We start from the raw sequence: 21,132 nt of genomic DNA on the forward strand, positions 1-21,132 counted from the left end.
GTTTAAAAACCCGAGAGATTTTGTCTGGGTGAGGAGTTAGAAAAGGGAAGAGTAACGATTGAAAAACAAATAAAGCTCGTTGACCTTTCTGATCCATTCCGATTAAGGAAGAAAGAATTTGTGGATTAACGAAAACCCCTAGGCCGGGATTCTATGGGCCTGCCTGAGGTGGGGGAGGGGCATGGAGTTTCACAACCAGTGGTGTGGACGGGGGAGGTGGGGCAGAGGGCTCATCGCCCAGCGATCCTCCTTCCCAACAGCGGCCTTCCTGCCCAGAGGCCAATTGAGGCCCTTAAGTGGCCTATTAATGGCCAATTAAGGACCTCTTCCTGCCACCGCTGGGATCTTACCAGCAGCTTGGTGGGGTGGGGGGGGGGGGCCTCCACTGCACGGGGAGGACGCCTTGGCAAACGACAACAACTTTACCCCCCGGGACCTCCCTACCCCTGAACTGAATGACCCCCACCCCCTACCCCCCTTGCTGGGGCTATCCAGACTGGCCCAGGTGACCCCACCTCACCTACCTCTGGCCCGGGATTCCTGTGATGGGCCTCGGTCTGAGGCCTCTACAGTACCGGCCATGGTCACCGATCCCGGTGGCGCTGCTAATACCACTGAGCTGCCAGCCCTCTGATTGACCAGCAGCTCTTGGAGGCCGGATTCCCATCCCTTTAAAGTCTTTAAAGGGATGGGATCCCGCCTCCTAAAGTCTTGAATCAAAAAGACCAGAGGATTGCTCCTGGGGGAAAAAAGGGAAGGGGGTAGTGAGGCATGAAAATGCAGAGGCAGAGTTCCCCCCGCCTGGAGCCCCACCTCCAGCATAAAATCCAGCCCCTAGAGTCAAAAGTCTCAATCGCATTTATAAACATAAGAAATAAGAGCTGGAGTAGGCCATTTGACCCTTCGAGCCTTCTCCATCATTCAGTAAGACCATCCCTGATCTTTAAAAAAAACTTACATTTATATAGTGCTTTTCATGATCACCGGACGTCTCAAAGCACTTTACTGCAAATGAAGTACTTTTGACGTGTAGACCTTGTTATAATATACAAAACGCAGCAGCCAATTTGCACACAGCAAGATCCCACAAATGGCAAAGTGATGTAATGACCAGATAATCTGTTTTTAGTGATGTTGATTGAGGGATTGATATTGGCCAGGACACTGGGGAGAACTCCCCTGCTCTTTGAAATAGTTCCATGAGACCTTTTACATCCACCTGAAAGGGCAGATAGGGCTTTGGTTTAACATCTCAAGTTCTGAGAGTGTTGCACCTCTGACAGTGCAACACTCCCTCAGTACTGCACTGGAGTGTCAGCCTTGACTTTTTGCTCGAGAGTGGGACTTGAACCTTGTAACTCAGAAGTGAGAGGGCTACCAACTGAACCATGGCTGACCTACCTCAACCTCACCTTCCTGCACTATCCCCATATTCCTTAATTCCAAAAAAATCTATTGATCTCTGCCTTGTATATACTCAATGACTGACCATCCACAGCTCTCTGGGGTAGACAATTCCAAAGATTCACAACCCCTTTGAGTGAAGAAATTTCTCCTCATCTCAGTCCTAAATGCCGGACCCTGTATTCTACATTTTCCAGCCAGGGGAAACATTTTCTCAGCATCTCGAGTCATAGAGAGATACAGCACTGAAACAGGCCCTTCGGCCCACCGAGTCTGTGCCGACCATCAGCGACCCATTTATACTAATCCTACAACAATCCCATATTCCCTACCACATCCCCACCATTCTCCTACCACCTACCTACACTAAGGACAATTTACAATGGCCAATTTACCTATCAACCTGCAAGTCTTTGGCTGTGGGAGGAAACCGGAGCACCCGGCGGAAACCCACACGGTCACAGGGAGAACTTGCAAACTCTGCACAGGCAGTACCCAGAATAAAACCCAGGTCGCTGGAGCTGTGAGGCTGCGGTGCTAACCACTGTGCCACTGTGCCTACCCTGATTTGATTTGATTAAAAGGTAATCTAAAACATCCCTTCGCCTCATGATTAATGCGGTTATCCTTTGACAAGTAGTTCACTGTACCCAGTGTCAAGTGAATTTGGGATTGTCTCAATCACCCAAAGTAATGTAATTATTATTTTTCACCTAACTGAATAGCAATAACTTACACTATACCAATCTTATTAGGAAATGAAGGATAGTTAGGAGTAGTATCTGTGTTACTACTTAAATAATAATGAACCCAGGACCTTGCTTAAAGGGACAAAGGAGAATTCTAAAGGAGATCCAGGACATTCTGATAGTGTAGGTCATCAGCAATTGTAAAAAGAGCTGGCCATCATTTCAACTGGGCCACGATGCATAATACAGAATTAATAAAAAGAACAATGAAAGATTAACAAACTTTATAAATCACTGATTTGGCTTCAGGTGGAGTATTGTGCTCAATTCAACACCATACTATAGGAAGGATGTAAAGGCCTTGGAGAGGGTGCAGAGGAGATTTATTACAATGGGATCAGGGATGAGGGACTTCAGTTAATGTGGAGAAGCTGGGATTGTTCTCCTTAGAGCAGAGAAGGTTAAGGGGAGATTTAATCGAGGCGTTCAAAATCATGAGGTGGTTTTGATAGAGTAAATAAGGGAAAGGTCAGTAACCAGAGGACACTGTTTTAAGGTAATTTGCAAAAGAACCAGAGGGGGAGATGAGGAGAATTTATCTTTACACAGTGAGTTGTTGTGATCTGGAATGCACTGCCTGAAAGAGTGGTGGAAGCAGATTCAATAGTAACTTTCAAAAGGGAATTGGATAAATACTTGGAAAGGAAAAAAAAAACTGCAGCACTGAGGGGAAAGAGCAGGGGGAGTGTGGGGGAGGGGGGAGTGTGATTAATTGGATAGCTCTTTCAAAGAGCTGGCACAGATGTAATTGGCCAAATGGCCTCCTTCTTTGTTGTATGATTCTATAAAGTTTGAATATAATATGTAATGCAATCATCTAGAGACCCTACTGATGGGTGTAGTTGCCGTTTAATGATGATGGGACAGTAGTAACTTCTTATTATGCATTATTAATCCAGATCGATTGTATTAGCATTAAACCCAAGGGCCTTCAGATTATCTGCTGTATGCTTCAGCACCTTTTTGTTTTGTGTTGACATAGATAATGTTGGGTTTAAACCACCTCAAAGGGCCAGATTAGGAGGAAAATCTAGTCAAAATAGCAACAATGACTTGTATCTACATAGCGCTTTTAACATGTTAAAAGGTCCCAAAGCATCTCACAGGAGAGATTATCAAATGAAATTTGACACAGCCTTATATGGAAATATGAGGACAGAACTAGTTTTTAAGCAGCGTCTTAAAGGGCGAGAGAGAGGCGGAGAGGTTTAGGGAGGGAGTTCCAGAGCTTGGGACCTAGGCAGCTGAAGACACAGCCACCAATGGTGGAGCAATGAAAATTGGGGCTGCGCAGAGGGCCAGAATTGGAGAAACGCAGTTGTTTGCAGATAGTGACAACACTGGAAGGATAGAGAACACTCAGTAAATTATCTGCATTTGTGTTGCTAACTAGTATGGTACCACTACTGGTGGCATTGAAACTGGCCTGAATGTAGAATGAAGAAGTTGATTCCACTATTCTGGCTGGAGCTACACTGCAGTGTTTGCTAACTCAAACCTGGTATGAAACAGCCCACATGGAGACATTCCACCTCCCTTCAATCTCCTGGTTACTATACTGAGTTGTTCTCCAATTTCCACTATGGTGTTAACCCACATCAATGTAAAATTGACAGCTGAATATGGGCATCTGCAATGCAGATAAAAGACCAGAAGAAATAGGAGCACGAGTAGGCCATCCAGCCCCTTGAGCCTGCTCGACTGTTCAATATGATCATGGCTGATCATCCAAATAAACTCCACTTTGCCGCCTTATCTCCAAATCACTTGATTTGCTTTGTGCCTAAAAATCTATCAATCTCTAGCTTGAATATAGTCAATGATGGAGCATCCAGAGCCTTCTGGTGAAGAAAATTTCAAAGATTCATAACCCTCTGAGTGAAGAAATTTCTCCTCATCTCGGTTCCAAATGGCCGACCCCTTATCCTAAGACTATGATTCCTAGCTCCAGACTCTCCATCCAGGGATAACAGCCTGTCAGAATCTACCCTGTCAAACCCTCGAAGAGTTTTACACATTTCAACGTGATCACTTTCGTTCTTCTAAACTCCAGAGAATATTGGCCTAGTCTACTCAATCTCTCCTCATGGGACAACCCCCTCGTCTTAGCAAATGCTACAGGATTTTATGGGGCTACAAGAATGGAGATCCAAAGTTATGTCAGGTACCAAAATCAGAGAGCATTGTGGTTTCAAGGTCAGGCCTCAAAGAAAGATTTTTGGTGCTAAAGTTGGAAGATGGTGGGTGGTGCCTTTGTTGTTGATGCAACAGGAGTTGATGACTAGTAGATGCAGGACAATTAGAAATACTCGTCACCACAAGTTACAAAACCATCAAAACTCCTTATTGGCAGCCGTGCCTTCAGCTGCCTGGGCCCCAAGCTCTGGAATTCCTTCCCTAAACCTCTCCACCACTCGCTCTCTCCCTTGGATTCTCTCTCTTTGCCTCTCACACACTCTCTCTTTCTCTTCTTTCCCCTCTTCCCCCTCCCCCCCCCCCCCCCCCCTTTTAAGATGCTCCTTAAAACCTACCTCTTCGATGAAGCCTTTGTTCACTTGTCCTAATATCTTTAATATTTTGTTTGATAATGCTCCTGTGAAGTGCCTTGAGACATTTTGCTGGGTTAAAGGTGCTTTATAAATGCAAGTTGTTGTACGGGGACATTCCACCAACATGTTTCCCTATTCACCTTGCTTAAACATCAATCTATATTCACTTGATGATGTAGGTAACATTGAGAAGGTGTCTTTATCTGGTGGAGAATATTTACTGCTTGGTAAATAGAAATTACTGGTATATCATTAGTGGAAACTGATTATTGGACTGAATTAAACAATTTTTTTAAATTAGGATTTCCAAACTCTCCTAGGTCAGTAAAACAGAGTTATCAACTTAAACTTCATAGCCACGTCATTTTTCTAATACAATTAATTCAGTAACCTGGAAATCAATTGATGTCTCTTTTTTTTTTAATCCATTATGTCTGAGTATATCAGGCAGTGACTTACAAAAGTAGGAATGATGCATAATGTCTATTTCAGCAACATTTGAACCACACTAAAAATAATCAGGGGAAGTGGGTGATTACTGTCTCTGTCTGATACGCTTTTGAATAGAATGACCTCTTTCAGGATCACTCTATAATTCTATGTATTTTTTAAAAACTAATTAAGAAATTGCTTTACTGCTGCAATTGTAAAATATTTGAGGTTTAGAAAGTAGAAAATTTAATTTATTAATTTGCAACAAAGGTGGACAAAAGTAAAGATTGTTCAACTGTCCTTTTTTCCAAAAGAAAAACCTTACTTTGATATATTTTTTCATCACTAGTTTCAGAATGTGCATTAACACAGATATTGAGTGCAGTGAATGCAAACAGTTTTACAGATGCGGTGTGGAGGAAGCTGGATGTCTTTATGTGAGGCCGTGGTAGATTTTACAGTGTCCATGGGCCTTTTGAAGTGTTGAAACCTTTTCGTTATGAGAGTGCAGTGTTTCTCAACGTGCATGTTCAAGGTAACATGGAGGCCCATCCCTTTACCCCCCTCCCCACCTCTCCTCTGCTTTCAACTTCCACTTTTATCGGTCGTGCAAACGTGACTTTGCTATTTTAATGCGTTGCTACGATCAAATGGTTTTGTCATTTATTAAATCTTGTAAATGTCTAGGAGGGAATTGTGTGAAAGACAAACTTGGTCTCATTATTAAAGGCATCTACTTTTAGCATACAGTTATCACCATTGAAATCCATTGAATTGTGTGAAGTTGTTGTATTTTACGGTAGCTACAAACTAAACTCACCAAGAAAGTTAAATCTTGTTCATATCAATCTAAGTACCCTGATAAGTGTTTATTACTGCCATTCAATGATTCTGGTACTGTAAATTAACTATTACAAGCAGGGGCTCTCATTCCTTCAGCATTTAATTGTTTTTTGAGATTTCAAGAAACTTTATTTATATTTATTTAAAGATACAGCACTGAAACAGGCCCTTCGGCCCACAGAGTTTGTGCTGACCAACAACCAACCAACTCATTTATACTAATCCTACATTAATCCCATATTCCCTACCACATCCCCTCCATTCTCCTACCACCTACCTATACTCGGGGCAATTTATAATGGCCAATTTACCTATCAACCTGCAAGTCTTTGGCTGTGGGAGGAAACCGGAGCACCCGGAGGAAACCCACGCGGTCACAGGGAGAACTTGCAAACTCCACACAGGCAGTACCCAGAACTGAACCCGGGTCGCTGGAGCTGTGAGGCTGCAGTGCTAACCACTGCGCCACTGTGCCGCCCTTTTAATTAAATTTTTTCACAATTCAGTCTCTCTTTCTCTTCATCTGCTCTTTCTCTCCCTCTCTTTTTTTCCCTTTCTGTACCTGATTTGACACTGAATTCACCCATTCGCATTTACACTTCTTTCTCAGTCCCTGCTCAGTTAATTTCCCAATCAGTCTATTTGGTTAAAGAGATATGCAGTTTCTTGAGCTGTTCACTTTGTTCCCAGAAGCCCTGCATCCCTCACTGTGACATTAACAGTTCACACTCCCATTAGCTTGCCATGCAAAAAATTTAAACACCTAAGCATATGGCAACATTCAATGCAAGCACAGGAGATGCAACACCTGCCTTTTTACCTCCTCCCTTCCCAAAATCCAGGTCCCTAAACATTCCTTCCAAGTGAAACAGTGATTTACTTGTACTTCTTTTGATTTAATATACTGTATTTGCTGCTCACAATGTGGTTTGCTGTACAATGGGGAGACTAAATGCAGACTGGGTGACCACTTTGTGGAACACCTCTATTCAGTCTGCAAGCACGCACGACCGCAAGCTTCCTGTTGCTTGTCATTTCACTTCTCCATCTTGTTCCCACTCTGGCCTTTCTGTGCTTGGTCTGCTACTGTTTTCCAATGAAGATCAGCACAAGCTCAAGAAACAGCACCTCAACCTTCAGCAGGACACTTGACAGATTTCTGAACTCCACATTGGCTGGTATTTTACAACCCCAAACGAGCGAGGGAGCAGGGGGTCATAAAATTGAGTGGGGGGGGGGGGTGAGGGGGGGGGCTGCTGTTCCCAACCCCTTCCCACCCCCGCTGCAATTTTATGTGTGGTGGCGGCAGTGAGAAACGGCCCGTCCGCCCCAAACCAATCGAGGCCCTTTAGTGGCCAATTAATTGGCACTTAAGGGCCTCCTCCCACTGCCGCTGGTATTTTACCTTTGGTGGAGGACGGCAAAAGCCTCAAGAACCCCGCCAGGTAAAACCAGGCGGCCTTCTTGCGGACGGAGGTGGGGGGGGGCCTCCTGATTGGGCAACCTGTGCCCCACTGAGGGCCGCCCCCCACAGCCCCAACTGCCCCCAACGCACAGCACACCCCCTGCCCCCTAACCGGCCCCCCTAACCAACCCCACTTGCCTTGCCGGGGCCCGACCGATTGTTGCTGGTGAGATCCTAAAAGCTTAACTTGATTCAGGGCCGTCATTCCTCTTCCTCCTGGTGGCTGGGTGTAGTCCCAGTAGTGGCTATCACTCCTGATGGCACTGCGTTGATGTTAGAAGGTGGTGTACGAGGTGCCAATCAAGTGGGCTGCTTTGTCCTGGATGGTGTCAAGCTTCTTGTCCCACTGATTGGCCGGCAGTTCCATGAGGCAGTCCTGCCCAAGACCAATTAAGGGCCTGGGGAGCATAAAATCCCAGCGTGGCTCCCCAGGCCGGTGGACGCGGGCTCGCCACTGACTTTTCGGCCAGTGAGCGGGGCCTCCCGCCCAACATAAAATTCTGGCCATTGAGTTCAATAATTTTGGATCATAACTTCTGCCTCCATTTTTTTTTGTGTTTTTTTTTGCTTGTTCATTTTTCTCCCCCCCCCCTTGTTTCTTTATCAGTCCCTTTACTTTGTTTGGACAACTGCTGTCCTGCCATTTACACTTCATCCAGACACATCTTTTGTTTCCTTACTTGTCCCATTACCACTCCCCTTGGCTTTGTATCATGTAATCTTTTGTCATTTAATCTCTCCTGCCTGCATCCTATCACAGACTTTGCCTTTTGTTCTTCCCACTCACATTTCACTTGTTCAAAATCTAGTACATGTCTAACTTTTGCTCGTTTTGATGAAAGGTCTGAAACTTTAACCCTGTTTCATTCTCCACAGATGCTGCCTGGCTTGCTGAGTATTTCCAGCATTTTCTGTTTTTGTTCCTCAGTATGATGCCTACCCTTCCAAGTCCATGACAGGTTTCAGGGTGACGCATTGTCCTATCTTGTACGTGCTTTTAGTCGCCTGTCCAAATTATCTCCTTATATAACTCAGTGGGCTTGATGTCAAAAGTTGTCTGATAACGCTTTTGTTTTTCATGGGATGTGGGCGTCACTGGCCAGGTCAGCATTTATTGCCCATCCCTAATTGCCCTTGAGAAGGTGGTGGTGAGCTGCCTTCTTGAACCGCTGCACTCCATGTGATGTAGGTACACCCACAATGCAGTTCGGAAGGGAGTTCCAGGATTTTGACCCAGCGACAGTGAAGGAACGGCGATATAGTTCCAAGTCAGGATGGTGTGTGACTTGGAGGGGAACTTGCAGGTGGTGGTGTTCCCATGCATCTGCTGCCCTTGTCCTTTCAGGTGGTAGAGGTGCTGTCGAAGGAGTTTTGATGAGTTGCTGCAGTGCATCTTGTAGATGGTACACACTGCTGCCACTGTGCGCCGGTGGTCATAGAGTCATACAGTCATTATGACACAGAATGAGGCCATCGAGCCCATGCCAGCTCTCTGTTGAGCAATTCTATCAGTCCTATTCCCCCGCTCTATCCCTGTAGCCCTGCAAGTTTATTTTCCTCAAGTGGCAATCCAGTTTCCATTTGAAATCATTCATTGTCTCCGCTTGCACCACCCTCATAGGCAGCAAGTACCGGTGGAGGGCGTTGATGTTAGAAGGTGGTGTACGAGGTGCCAATCAAGTGGGCTGCTTTGTCCTGGATGGTGTCAAGCTTCTTGAGTGATGTTGGTGTTGAACTCATCCAGGCAAGTGGAGAGTAATCCATCACACTTTTGACTTGTGCCTTATAGATGGTGAAAAGACTTTGGGGAGACAGGAAGTGAGTTACTCGCCGCAGAATTCCAGCCTCTGATCTGCTCTTGTAGTCACAGTATTTATGTGGCTGGTCCAGTTCAGTTTCTGATCAATGATGACCCTCAGGATGTTGATGGTGGGGGATTCATCTACAAGATGCACTGCAGCAACTCATCAAAACTCCTTCGACAGCACCTCTACCATCTGAAAGGACAAGGGCAGCAGATGGTAATACCGTTGAATGTCAAGGGGAGATGGTTAGATTCTCTCTTTTTAGTGATGGTCATTGCTTGGCACTTGTGTGAGGTGAATGTTACTGGCCAGTTATCAGCCCAAACCTGAATGCTGTCCTGGTCCTGCTGTATGTGAACACAGACTGCTTCTTCAATATCTGAGGAGTTGCGAATGATACTGAACACTGTGCAATCATCAGCTGACATCCCCACTTCTGACCTTATGTGGGAGAGAAGATCATTGATGAAGCGGCTGAAGATGGTTGGGCCTAGGACACTACCCTGAGGAACTCCTGCAGTGATGTCCTGGGGCTGAGATGTTTGGCTTCCAACAACCACAGCCATCTTCCTTTGTGCAGGGTGTGACTCCAACCAATGCAGAGTTTTCCCCTGATTCCCATTAACTTCAGTTTTGCTCCTTGATTCCACACTTGGTCAAATGATGCCTTGATGTCAAGGGCAGTCATTCTCACCTCACCTCACCTCACCTCACCTCTGGATTTCAGCTCTTTTGTCCATGTTTGGACTAAGGCTGTAATGAGGTCTGGAGCCAAGTGCCCATTGCGAAACTCAACATCAGTGAGGAGGTTATTGCTGAGCGAGTACTGTCAATGACCCTTCCATCACTTTGCTGACGGTTGAGAGTAGACTGATGGGGCGGTAATTGGCCGGGTTGGACTTGTCCTGCTTTTTGTGTACAAGACATACCTGGGCAATTTTCCACATTGCAGGGTAGTTGCCAGTGTTGTAGCTGTATTGGAACAGCTTGGCTAGGGGCGCGGGTAGTTCTGGAACACAAGTCTTCAGTACTATAGCTGGGATGTCAGAAAAGAATTATAGAAAGTTTATGGCACAGAAAGAGGCCACTTGGCCCATCGTGTCTACGCCAGCCGAAAAAACGAGCCACCCAGCCAAATCTCACTTTCCTGCAATAGAATCACAAAGTTTACAGCCCAGGAAGAGGCTACTTGGCCCTTGTTGTCAGGGCCCACAGCCTTTGCCTTATCCAGTGCCTTCAGCCATTTCTTGATATCACATGGAGTAAACTGAATTGGCTGAAGACTAGCATCTATGAAGCTGGGGACCTCAGGAGGAGGCTGTGATGAATCATCCATTCAGCACTTCTGGATGAAGACAGTTGCAAATGCTTCAGCCTTATCTTTCGCACTGATGTGCTGGGCTCCCCCATCATTGAGGATGGGCATATTTGTGGAGGCTCCTCCTCCAGTTAGTTGTTTAATTGTCCACCACCATTCCCAACTGGATGCGGCAGGATTGCAGAGCTTTGATCTGATCCGTTGGTTTTGGGATTGTTTAGCTGTATCGCGTGCTGCTTCCGCTGTTTAGCCTGCATGAAGTCCTGTGTTGTAGCTTCACCAGTTTGGCATCTAATATTTAGGTATGCCTGGTGCTGCTCCTGACATGCTTTCCTACGCTTCTCGTTGAACTAGGGTTGATCCCTTGTCTTGGTGGCAATGGTAGAGTGAGGGATATGCCGACGCTTCCTGTTAAGCGCCTTGGGATGTTAAATTATGTGGTTAAAGGCGTTATAAAAACGCAAGGTAATGCAAGAAGCAGATGTCCTTTATCATCATAAACTTAACCTTGGCTTGTTGCCCAGGACAAAACTCTTTGCCAAATAACTTGTGGCTTCCTGAGCTGAAATTGGAAGAGCCCGTGTTTTATCAGATTTGTTTCATACGTATTGGTCCTTTTGCTGAATCTCTATATCATACTAGAACATAAGAAATAGGAGCACGAGGAGACCATTCAGCCCTTCAAACCTGCTTTGCCATTTAATAAGATCATGGCTGAACTACTTAACTCCACTTTACTGTCCTATCCCCATATCCCTTGGAATCCAAAAATCAAACAATCTCAGTTTTGAATATACTCAATGACTGAGAACACAAAGCTCTCTGGGTAGAGAATTCCAAGACTCTCAATCCTTTGCCAGAAGAAATTTCTCCTCATCTCAGTTTTAACTCGCTGACCCCTTATTCTGAGACTGTGGCCTCGAGTTCTAGACTCCCCAGCCAGGGGAAACATCCTCCCAGCATCTATCCTGACCTGCTCCTTAAGAATTTTATATGTTTCACTGAAATCACCTCTCCTAAACTCTTAGTGTACTCAATCTCTCCTCATAGGACAATTCCCTTGCCCCAGGAATCAGTCTAGTGAAGCTTCATTGCACTCCCTCTAAAGGCAAGTCTATTAGGTAAGGAGACCAAACTGTACACAGTACTCCAGGTGTGGTCCCACCAAGGCCCTATATAATTGCAGTAAAAGTTCCTTACTTTTGTATGCTTCACTTACAAAATGCTTTCTAAATCCGGTAGATAGTAATGGACTATTCTTGCAAAATGTGTAAAAGAACCAAACTTGTTGTACTAAGGTGTAAGCAAAAATTGTCCCTTAAATAAAAGTTCTAAATTAAAGTTACAGACAGTAATTGCACATGAAAGCAACATGGTATTGTAAATAAAACCACACAGTGGCTGTTCTCCTTTTAAGCACTGCGTTGCACATCATATTTCCATTTGAAAGAAATGAGCTCTGAAGGCAAAAAGTGCAACTTCATGGAAAAGCCAGATCATCAGCACAACTATTCAATGTAAATATTTTTGCGTACATTCCGGGAATCGTAAGTGAGACTGAAAATTTTGATCTAGTACGTGAAATGCAACCAAATGGAAACTGGAGAGCTGCAAGAATCAGGTTCTCTAAATGCACCTTTGAAACATGCTTCCGTTATATTCCGATCCTTCTGCTCCAGTCCAGCTGCTACGGGTGTTTGGAGAGTGTACCTGATGTGTTCACAGTTCGAACTCTGGATTATAAACATAGCCAGATTTGACTTGAATGTAGAGGTTTCAGTAATGTATTTCAGGCAGAAGGAGAATGTATCCATTCAAACCTGTCTACTTGTCATTTGTAAATATTAATAACCATAAGCCCTTTCTGATGCAATAATTTGTCAATTTCCATTTTGAAACCCCTTAAAAGTTCCTGTCGGATTACCTGCTCTGACAGTTTCTTCCCAAAAAGCTGATCAAACCTTTGCTGAAAAATGTATTATTTTCTTGGCTCGGTACGTTGCACTCTGATACAAGTCAGAAGGTTGTGGGTTCAAACCCCGCTTCAGAGACTTGAGCACAAAATCTAAGCTGACACCCCTAGTGCAGTACTGAGGGAGTGCTGCACTGTCAGAGGTACCAGCTTTCAGGTGAGATGTTAGACTGAGGCTCTGTCTGCCCTTGGACGGATGTAACAGATCCTTCGGCACTATCTTCGAAGAAGGGCAGGGGAATTCTCCCTAGTGCCTTGGTCAATGTTTATCCCTCAACCAATATCAATAAAAAAACATATGATCTGATCAGTATGGTATTGTTTGGGGGAGCTTGCTGTGTGCAAATTGACTCCTGCATTTCCTACATAACAATAGTGACTATACTTCAATAATACATAATTGGCTGTAAAGTGCTTTGTGATATTGTAAGTTCATGAAAGGCGTTATAGAAATGCAAATTTTAATTTCTTTATTTTTATCCTTTGTTTTTAGTTTTTCTTGCCTTGAATCTATGACAACACCCCCACCCCACATCCCCTCCCCCCCCCCCCCTCCACTTATAGAATTGTATAAACAGTAGAAAACCCTTTTTGTTTTCTAACTTAATCCAACCTTCCTTCTTTCTCAAGCGAACTGTTAGGGCCCCAAAGTGAAATAACTCTCAGCCATTCAATCCAGGTTCAAGGGCGGGTTGTTGTAACTTACTGCACTGCACACAGTTTAGTATGAATTTCATATCTCGTACTGAGGAGGTGTAGAGACATCTGGACAGCAAAATGGCAAAAGAGCACATTTGTATCAGTCCAATAGCATTTCCTATTGTGAGATAGGAGTTTAAGACATGAGGCAAGTGCCTTCAGAGGTCTGAGTTGGAGATTTTGAAGAGATAAAATGAGCAGGAGGCCGGAAATGCAAGTTGCTGCAGTTGACCAAGTCATGTATGTGCCAAGAATAACTATTCAGTTCCTCTTTCAATACTGGTACAAGATTTAGATTACTAAGTAAAATTTCAATTTCACTAATCTGACTTTCTTGTTGTGCACTTCTTTTGTAACCTCCCCAAGAATTTGGTGTATTTTTGTGCTGGTTTAAGTCGAGGAATATCACCACTTTGGAATGTATTTTTCCAATTTGGATGCAGTGAGCACCTCCCAGTCAGGTATAGCACAGCTAAATGCAGAGTAAATCTGACTTAATCCCTCCCAAAAATGGGCTCTGGCCTTAACTTCAAAGAGGACCCTATCCTGCGCCTGTGACATTTTCTTCATCAACCATCCTTCGGACTAATTGCCAACTTTGGAAGGACTTATTCTTGGAGGTCTCATCACATGATGTCTCGCCTCGAACTGCACCTACCACCCACCTTCCTGCCAATTGGTGACCCAAGACGTCCATCCTTGCAAAGTCCCACCTTCACTAACCAAACGTAAAGCAAACAGACTTTGCTACTTGATTGGATGACCCTTAACAGTCAATGAGCCAATTTTTTCAATAAATGAAAGTGCTCAAAGAAAATGGGTGGAGGTGGAGAAAAAGGACAAATGTTTGTAAGGCCCTGATGATTTTACTCTGTTTTTTTGCTGATTGCAGTGTCCTGGAGATTAGTCTTTATTTCCCGGTCCCTCTGGGAGTGCCCTGGAGACTTGGCAACCCTAGCTTGCCATGACGTTACCAAACTCTGAGCAAGATCCAAGAATTGGAGGTGTCCAATTTTTTAGGACCCATACCAGCCACAGAGAGCAAGAGGAGAGGCCATCTCCGATTTATCTGGGGAGGATTTAAACCTGGACCCTAGAGGCAAAAAGACAATGCATGCAGTTGTGGAATGTCCATGTTCGGCTTTTTATGTCTGTGCCAATGTTATTCTCCATATGAGCCAATCCAGTCCCACTCTCCTGCTGACTTCCCAAGCAGGGTTTTCTCTGCAGGCTTCTGAACCGCGCTGTCAGGCTCAAATGGGGGTCGGAGGCCTGCGCTGTGTGGGAAACGGTCACTTGATGTACTTTTCCCCAGGACAGGCTTGTTGTCCAATTAAGGACAGCAGATGGGCTCTTGAAGCTGGAGGGCCAGTCAGAGGTCCTCCAGCTTGAAAGCAGCAGCAGGATGCCATGGCAGGTAAGGGAGGGGGAGGGAGAGGGAGCTTCAAAGTGGAGGTGCCCTCTCTCCAACTTTTTCAAAGTTTAAATTAAAAGAATAGCCTTTGCAGCCAGGTCACCAGTGTGGGCGGAGAGCCCCTCGACAGGGCGGCCTGCAGCGGCAGCTGAACCCAGGCAAGCATGGAGGGCCTCTAAGCCTGTCTGGATTGCTGGCCTTTCCCCTCCAGTCTGCTGCCAGGAGGCTGCCTCCAGGCAGTTAAACTGTCCCCCTGCCGCCTACAGTACCTGGAGGCTGACAGAAAATCCCAGCTGACCTCCTTCAATCGGCCTTGAGTAGCCATTAAGAAGCTGCATTGTCGACCTGCCGCGTGGGTGGTTAGCCCAGTCACAACCCCATCCTGCCTCTGGGAAAATGGCCTGGTGCGGGACGGAGCTAGGGAACTGCCACGTCTGTGCTTACAAGTTCAGCCCCCCCCACTACCCCAATATATTTTAATCTTTTTCAAACATGTATCTAATACCCTTTTTTTAAAAAAAAAAGACATTGCCTACTTTACAACAATGACGACTCTTCAAAAGTACTTAATTGGCTGCGAAATGATTTGGGATGTCTTGAGGTCATAAAGGATGCTTTAGAAATGCAAGTTATGAACTCAGCTCCTGGTGGATAAGTTTAGTTTCTGACCATGCACTGAATGTTTCTAACGTTAGGTAGCTTAGTGGTTATGTTAGTGGATGAGTAATCCAAAGAGCTGGTTTAGTAATCCAGAAAAATTATCGTTCAAATCCCAACACGACATTGAATAAAATCTGGAAACAAAATGCTACAAGGTTCACCAGACTGATTCTTGGGATGGCGGGATTGTCCGATGAGGAGAGATTGAGGTGACTGGGCCTGTATTCTCTAGAGTTTAGAAGAATGAGAGGTGATCTCATTGAGACATGCAAAATTCTTACAGGGCTCGACAGGGTATATGAAGGAAGGATATTTCCCCTGGCTCGGAGTCGAGAACCAGATGACACAGGCTCAGAATAAGAGGTAGGCCATTTAGGACTGAGAGGAGGAGGAATTTCTTCACAAAGGGTGGTGAATCTTTGGAATTCTGTACCCCAGAGGGCTGTGGAGGCTCAGTCACTGAGTATATTCAAGACAGAAATCGATAGATTTCTAGATATTAAAGATATCAAGGGATATGGGGATAGTGCGGGAAAATGGCATTGAAGTAGAAGATCAGCTATGATCTAGTGGAATGGCGGAGCAGGCTCAAAGGGCCGAATGGCCTACCCGTGCTCCTATGTTCTGTCAATAATGGTGACCGTGAAACTCCTGGATTGTTGTAAAAACCCATCTGGTTCATTAATGTGATTTAGGGAAGGAAATTTGCCATCCTTACCTGGTCTGGCCTACATGTGACTCCAGACCCACAGCAATATGGTTGGTTCCTAAGTGTCCTCTGAAATGGCCCAGCAAGTCACTCAGTTGTATTTAACAACACACCTTATATTTATATACTGCCTTTAATGTAATAAAATTACATAAAAGGTGCTTCACAGCAGATTATAAACAAAATATGACACAGAGCCACATTAGGAGATGTTAGGTCAGATGACCAAAAGCTTGATCAAAGAGGTAGATTTTAAGGAGAGTCTTGAAGGAAGAAAGTGAGGTGGAGAGGCGGAGAAGTTAGGGAGAGTATTCCAGAGCTTAGAATCAAGGCAACAGAAGGTGTGGGCCCCAATGTATAGTGATTAAAGTCACAAGGGGCCAGAATTAGAGGAGCACAGATATCTCAGAGGGTTGTAGGGCTGGAGGTGATTAGAGAGATAGTGAGGGGCAAGGGCATGGAGGGATTTGAAAACAAGGATGGGAATTAATTAATTAATTGATGAGGGTAGTGCAGTGGATGTGGTCTACATGGATTTTAGTAAGGCATTTGACAAGGTCTTGCATGGCAGACTGGTCAGTAAAATGAAAGCCTATGGAATACGGGGGAATGTGGCAGGTTGGATCCAGAATTGGCTCAGTGACAGGAAACAAAGGGTAGTAGTCGACGGATATTTTTGTGAATGGAAAGCTGTTTCCAGTGGTGTTCCACAGGGCTCAGTGTTGGGTCCCTTGCTGTTTGTGGTATATATTAATGATTTTGACTTAAATGTGGGAGGCATGATTGGGAAATTTGCTGATGACACAAAAATTGGCCGTGTAGTTAATAGTGAAGAGGATAGCGGTAGACTCCAGAATGATATCAATGGTTTGGTTGAGTGGGCGGAAAAGTGGCAAATGGAATTCAATCCAGAGAAGTGTGAGGTAATGCACTTGGGGAGGGCAAATAAAGCGAGGGAATACACAATAAATGGGAGGATATTGAGAGGGGTAGAAGAAGTGAGAGACCTTGGAGTGCATGTCCACAGGTCCCTGAAGGTGACAGGACAGGTAGATAGAGTGGTGAAGAAGGCATATGGAATTTTTCCCTTTATTGGCTGAGGTATAGAATATAAAAGCAGGGATGTAATGCTGGAATTGTATAAAACACTGGTTAGGCCACAGTTGGTGTATTGCGTACAGTTCTGGTCACCACATTACAGGAAGGACATAATTGCTGTGGAGAGAGTACAGAGGAGATTTACAAGAATGTTGCCAGGGCTTGAATGTTGCAGCTATGAGGAAAGATTGGATAGGCTAGTGTTGTTTTCCTTAGAAAGAGGAGGCTGAGGGGTGACTTAATTGAGGTGTACAAAATTATGAGGGGCCTAGATAGAGTAGACAGGAAGGACCTGTTTCCCCTAGCAGAGAGGTCAATTACCAGGGAGCACAGATTTAAGGTGACTGTTAGAAGGATTAGAGGGGATATGAGGAAACACTTTTTCACCCAGTGGGTATCTGGAATTCACTGCCAGGAATGGTGGTGGAGGCAGAAACCCTCAATTCTTTTAAAAAGTACCTGGACATGCAGCTGAAGTGCTGTAACCTGCAAGAATATGGACTAGGTGCTGGAAGGTGGAATTAGATTGGGCGGCTAGTTTTTTCGGCCAGCACAGACACGAGGGGCTGAATGGCCTCCTTCTGTGCTGTAATTTTTCTATGGTTCTATGGAATTTTAAAATCAAGACGTTGCTTGACCGGGAGCCAGTGTAGGTCAGTGAACACAAGGGTGACAGGGGAACGGGACTTGGTACAAGTTAAGACACAGGCAACAAAAGTTTGGATGACCTCAAGTTTACGGAGAGTAGAATGTGGGAGACCAGACAGAAATGGATTGGAATAGTCAAATCTAGAGGTAATGAAGGCATGAATGAGGGTTTCAGTAGCAGATGAGCTGAGACAGGGGCAAAATTGGGCAAAGTTACGGAGGTGCAAACAGGCGGTCTTAGTGATGATGCGAATATGAGGTTGGAAGCTCGTCTCTGATATGACACCAAGTTTGCGTAGAGTGTTGCCAGGGAGAGGAATGGAGTCAGTAGCTAGGGAACAGATTTTGGAGCAGGGACCAAAAACAATGGCTTCAGTCTTTCTGATATTTAATTGGAGGAAATTTCTGCACATCCTCACTGGATGTTGGATGAGCAGTCTGATAATTTAGCAACAGTGGAGGTGTCGAGAGAGGTGGTGGTGAGGTAGGGCTGGGTGTTGTCAGCATACATGTGAAAACTAACGCTCTGTTTTCGGATGAAGTCGCCGAGGGGCAGCATGTAGACGAGAAATAGAAGGCGGCCGTGGCTAGATCCTTGGGGGACACCAGCGGTAACGGTGTGGGAGTATTCAAGAGGGTGGCTCACCACCACCTTCTCAAAGATAGTTAGGGATGGACAATAAATGCTGGCCTTGCCAGTGATGCTCACATCCTGTGATTGAATGAATTGAAAACAATCTCCTTCACTTTCTTTCATTCACAAACTGCTGACAAGTAGAAACAAACTATCATAATTGACCATAGTACAGCCCTTCATATTCTTGACCTGTATCAGGTCACTTCTTAACCTTCTTGGGTCTGGTGGCGAAAAAAGCACTAGCTTCTCAAGTTTCGCTCCATAAATGGAACCCCTCATCTCTGCTCTAGCCAGCAAACCCCCCCTCCCCCTCAGTCACCCCTCCACATCATGTAGTATTTAAATATTTGACTCTGCTTCCTCATTCTGTGACCTTATTGTACAGTTCAGAGTCAGTAACAAACTTGAGACCAGCAGGCATAGTTCTGCTTATTTCAGATCATGTCTCCTTGAGGTTTTGACTGTTCAGCCACGATTAAATCGAGGTTCAACCAGATCCAGTGATCGGATTCTTCTAACACGAGGTTGGTAATGGAAGTTTGTTACCTCCCCCCAGCTTGCTGCATTTGTGTCATATAGTCAGGAATCCAAGAAGAATCAGCTGGAATACCCATAGCAATTCCATTCCAAATGACTTAAACCTGATGTGCAGCAACTTTCTCTAGGGCGATTAGGGATGGGTATTAAATGCTGGTCTTGCCAGTGACGCCCACATCCTGTGAAAGAACAAGGTAAAACAAGAGTGCTGGCTGGTCAGAAAGCAGGGCAGAGACAGTCAACGTTCTGCACGGTACAAAGACTTTCTTGATCCTACTCTAAGACTCAGTTTGGTGACCATCTCATATAAACCGACTTGTAGGAATGAATAGGGTTTACATTTAATCCTTTACAACTACTTTCTTCCCACTCGATTTCTCCTTGTCGGCAAAAAGAGTTATTTTACTCCCTGGTTTAAACATTGATCTAATGTAGGTTCTGCCTTGGATCAATCCACTTTAAATGATAGTCGGTGATTCCTTTTTCAGACGTGCTTTATTTTAAACTTGTGGGATTTTTTTTGCTGTTGGTGACGTGTTGTGGTCACGAAGGTGAGGGAAATTCATGTTGGGAAACTAATCACTTCTCCGCTTTTGTGCCCTTCTCAGCCCTAACCTGCAGCTCAGAACATCATCCTTTGCTGCACTATTTTCATTTCCATCACCAGTGAAATTGTCGAGTCAAATTATTCATTGTTTTGAGATATGGCAACAGTACAAACAGTTTTAACACCAAGTTAGAAGACTACACATAGACGTTGAAGTTCCTTGATTTTAATAAAGCCTGAAGAGGGAGTTTTTCATGCTGAATATTTATTGGTTTGCACAATTGATTTGTAAATGTGCTTTCGAAATGGTCCTCTGTTGTACATGTTCCTGATGTGAAATTGCTAATGTTGAGTCTTGTTTCGCTGGTTAAAGACAATTAAAGTGAAAGAGAAAAAAACAAACAGTGCTGAAAATACTCATCAGGTCAGGCTGTATCTGTGGAGAGACAAGCAGAGTTAACGTTTCAGGTCAGTGACCCTTCATCAGAAGTGAAAGGGGTTTTGTGCCTGTTTCATTCAGTTGAGGCTTGTGTTGGAGTGGTGGGAAATTGGCAGAGCTTTGTAAATCAGACAGAACTACACCCAAGTGCAGAAGAAATTTCCTTTTTGTGCACTCAGCGGTGTGAGGGGAGGGTAGAGAGACGTCTCAGTCATCGAGTGGGAAGAGCAGCAATCGGATGGGTCTGATAACAGATCAATATCTGAGAAATCTCTGGCTCGTCCATTAGGAAAGGCACTGCTATTGATTTCTCTTCACATTCATCTTGTTATATTAACTGTGCCCAGTAATGTTTGAATTGTAGCTGATACAACTAGAAGTTTGATTATCTGATTGATATATAAACAGGCCCTTTAACTAACTTGTAACAAGACCGTGTGAGTTTAGAGACTCCAGCAGGAGTGCAGACACAGCATCTTGTAGGCTATTGATCAGATATCAAAGGCCCAGACTGTTGGGAAAGTAACTCCTTTGCAGTTTGTGAGGTGGTCTTTGGTAGTTTGTGAATTTCTGTAACAGTCTTCAGCCTAATGATTGACAGGATGAAAACTAAACAAAAGTTAGGAAGTTGTTTAAAAAAGAATTATTGATAAAAGGGAAATGAAAGGACGATGAAGTAATATTGAAACATAACCTGACTTGTATAAGAAATGATATAAAAGACTGGGTACTGGGGAAAAGACATCTGAACTCCATGAGGCTTGATTGGCCTTGAAAACGTTGAGCTCAAACCTGTTAATGTGTGTGAATTATCTATTGAACTCGTGAGGTTTTGCCCCAAGTTCTTTGTGGATTTTTAGGAGTTACGGTGATGATAAAGGGTTTTTAGTTCTGTGACAATATCCCCTGTGTGATTGGGGCCTGAGAGGTTTGAAACAAGCTTTAATATACATTGACTGATAGTATTCTTTTACAACTGTTCTACTGTATTAGGTTAGATAACAAGCAGTTAATACAAAAGGCAAAATACTTTGGATGTTGGAAACGTGCAATATATAAACAGAAAATTCTGGAAATACTCAGCAGGTCTAGCAGCACCTGTGGAGAGAGAAACAGTTAACGTTTCAGGTCTGTGACATTTTGTCAGAATTGACAAACATTATAGATGTAACAGGCTTTAAATGAGTACAGAGGTGGGCTGAAGGGG

At 44.4% G+C, this 21,132-nt stretch overlaps 1 protein-coding gene across 2 annotated transcripts in view; it reads left to right on the plus strand.

Annotated features, from left to right (window-relative positions):
- The window catches only part of dapp1 (dual adaptor of phosphotyrosine and 3-phosphoinositides), a 254,861-nt gene that overhangs the window by 204,660 nt on the left and 29,069 nt on the right, over nucleotides 1-21,132 (plus strand). Inside the window, exon 1 of one of the 2 annotated variants that reach the window (XM_068046424.1) lies at nucleotides 19,075-19,133. The exons of the other annotated variant lie outside the window; for it this stretch is intronic. Within the exon in view, the coding sequence (XP_067902525.1) occupies nucleotides 19,090-19,133 (44 nt within the window). The 5' untranslated portion in view covers nucleotides 19,075-19,089. Of the gene's footprint in view, nucleotides 1-19,074; nucleotides 19,134-21,132 lie in introns of those variants that run through there. 2 annotated transcript variants of the gene reach the window in all.

The sequence above is a fragment of the Heterodontus francisci genome, chromosome 1 (genome assembly GCF_036365525.1).
Source record: "Heterodontus francisci isolate sHetFra1 chromosome 1, sHetFra1.hap1, whole genome shotgun sequence".
NCBI lineage: Eukaryota > Metazoa > Chordata > Chondrichthyes > Heterodontiformes > Heterodontidae > Heterodontus > Heterodontus francisci.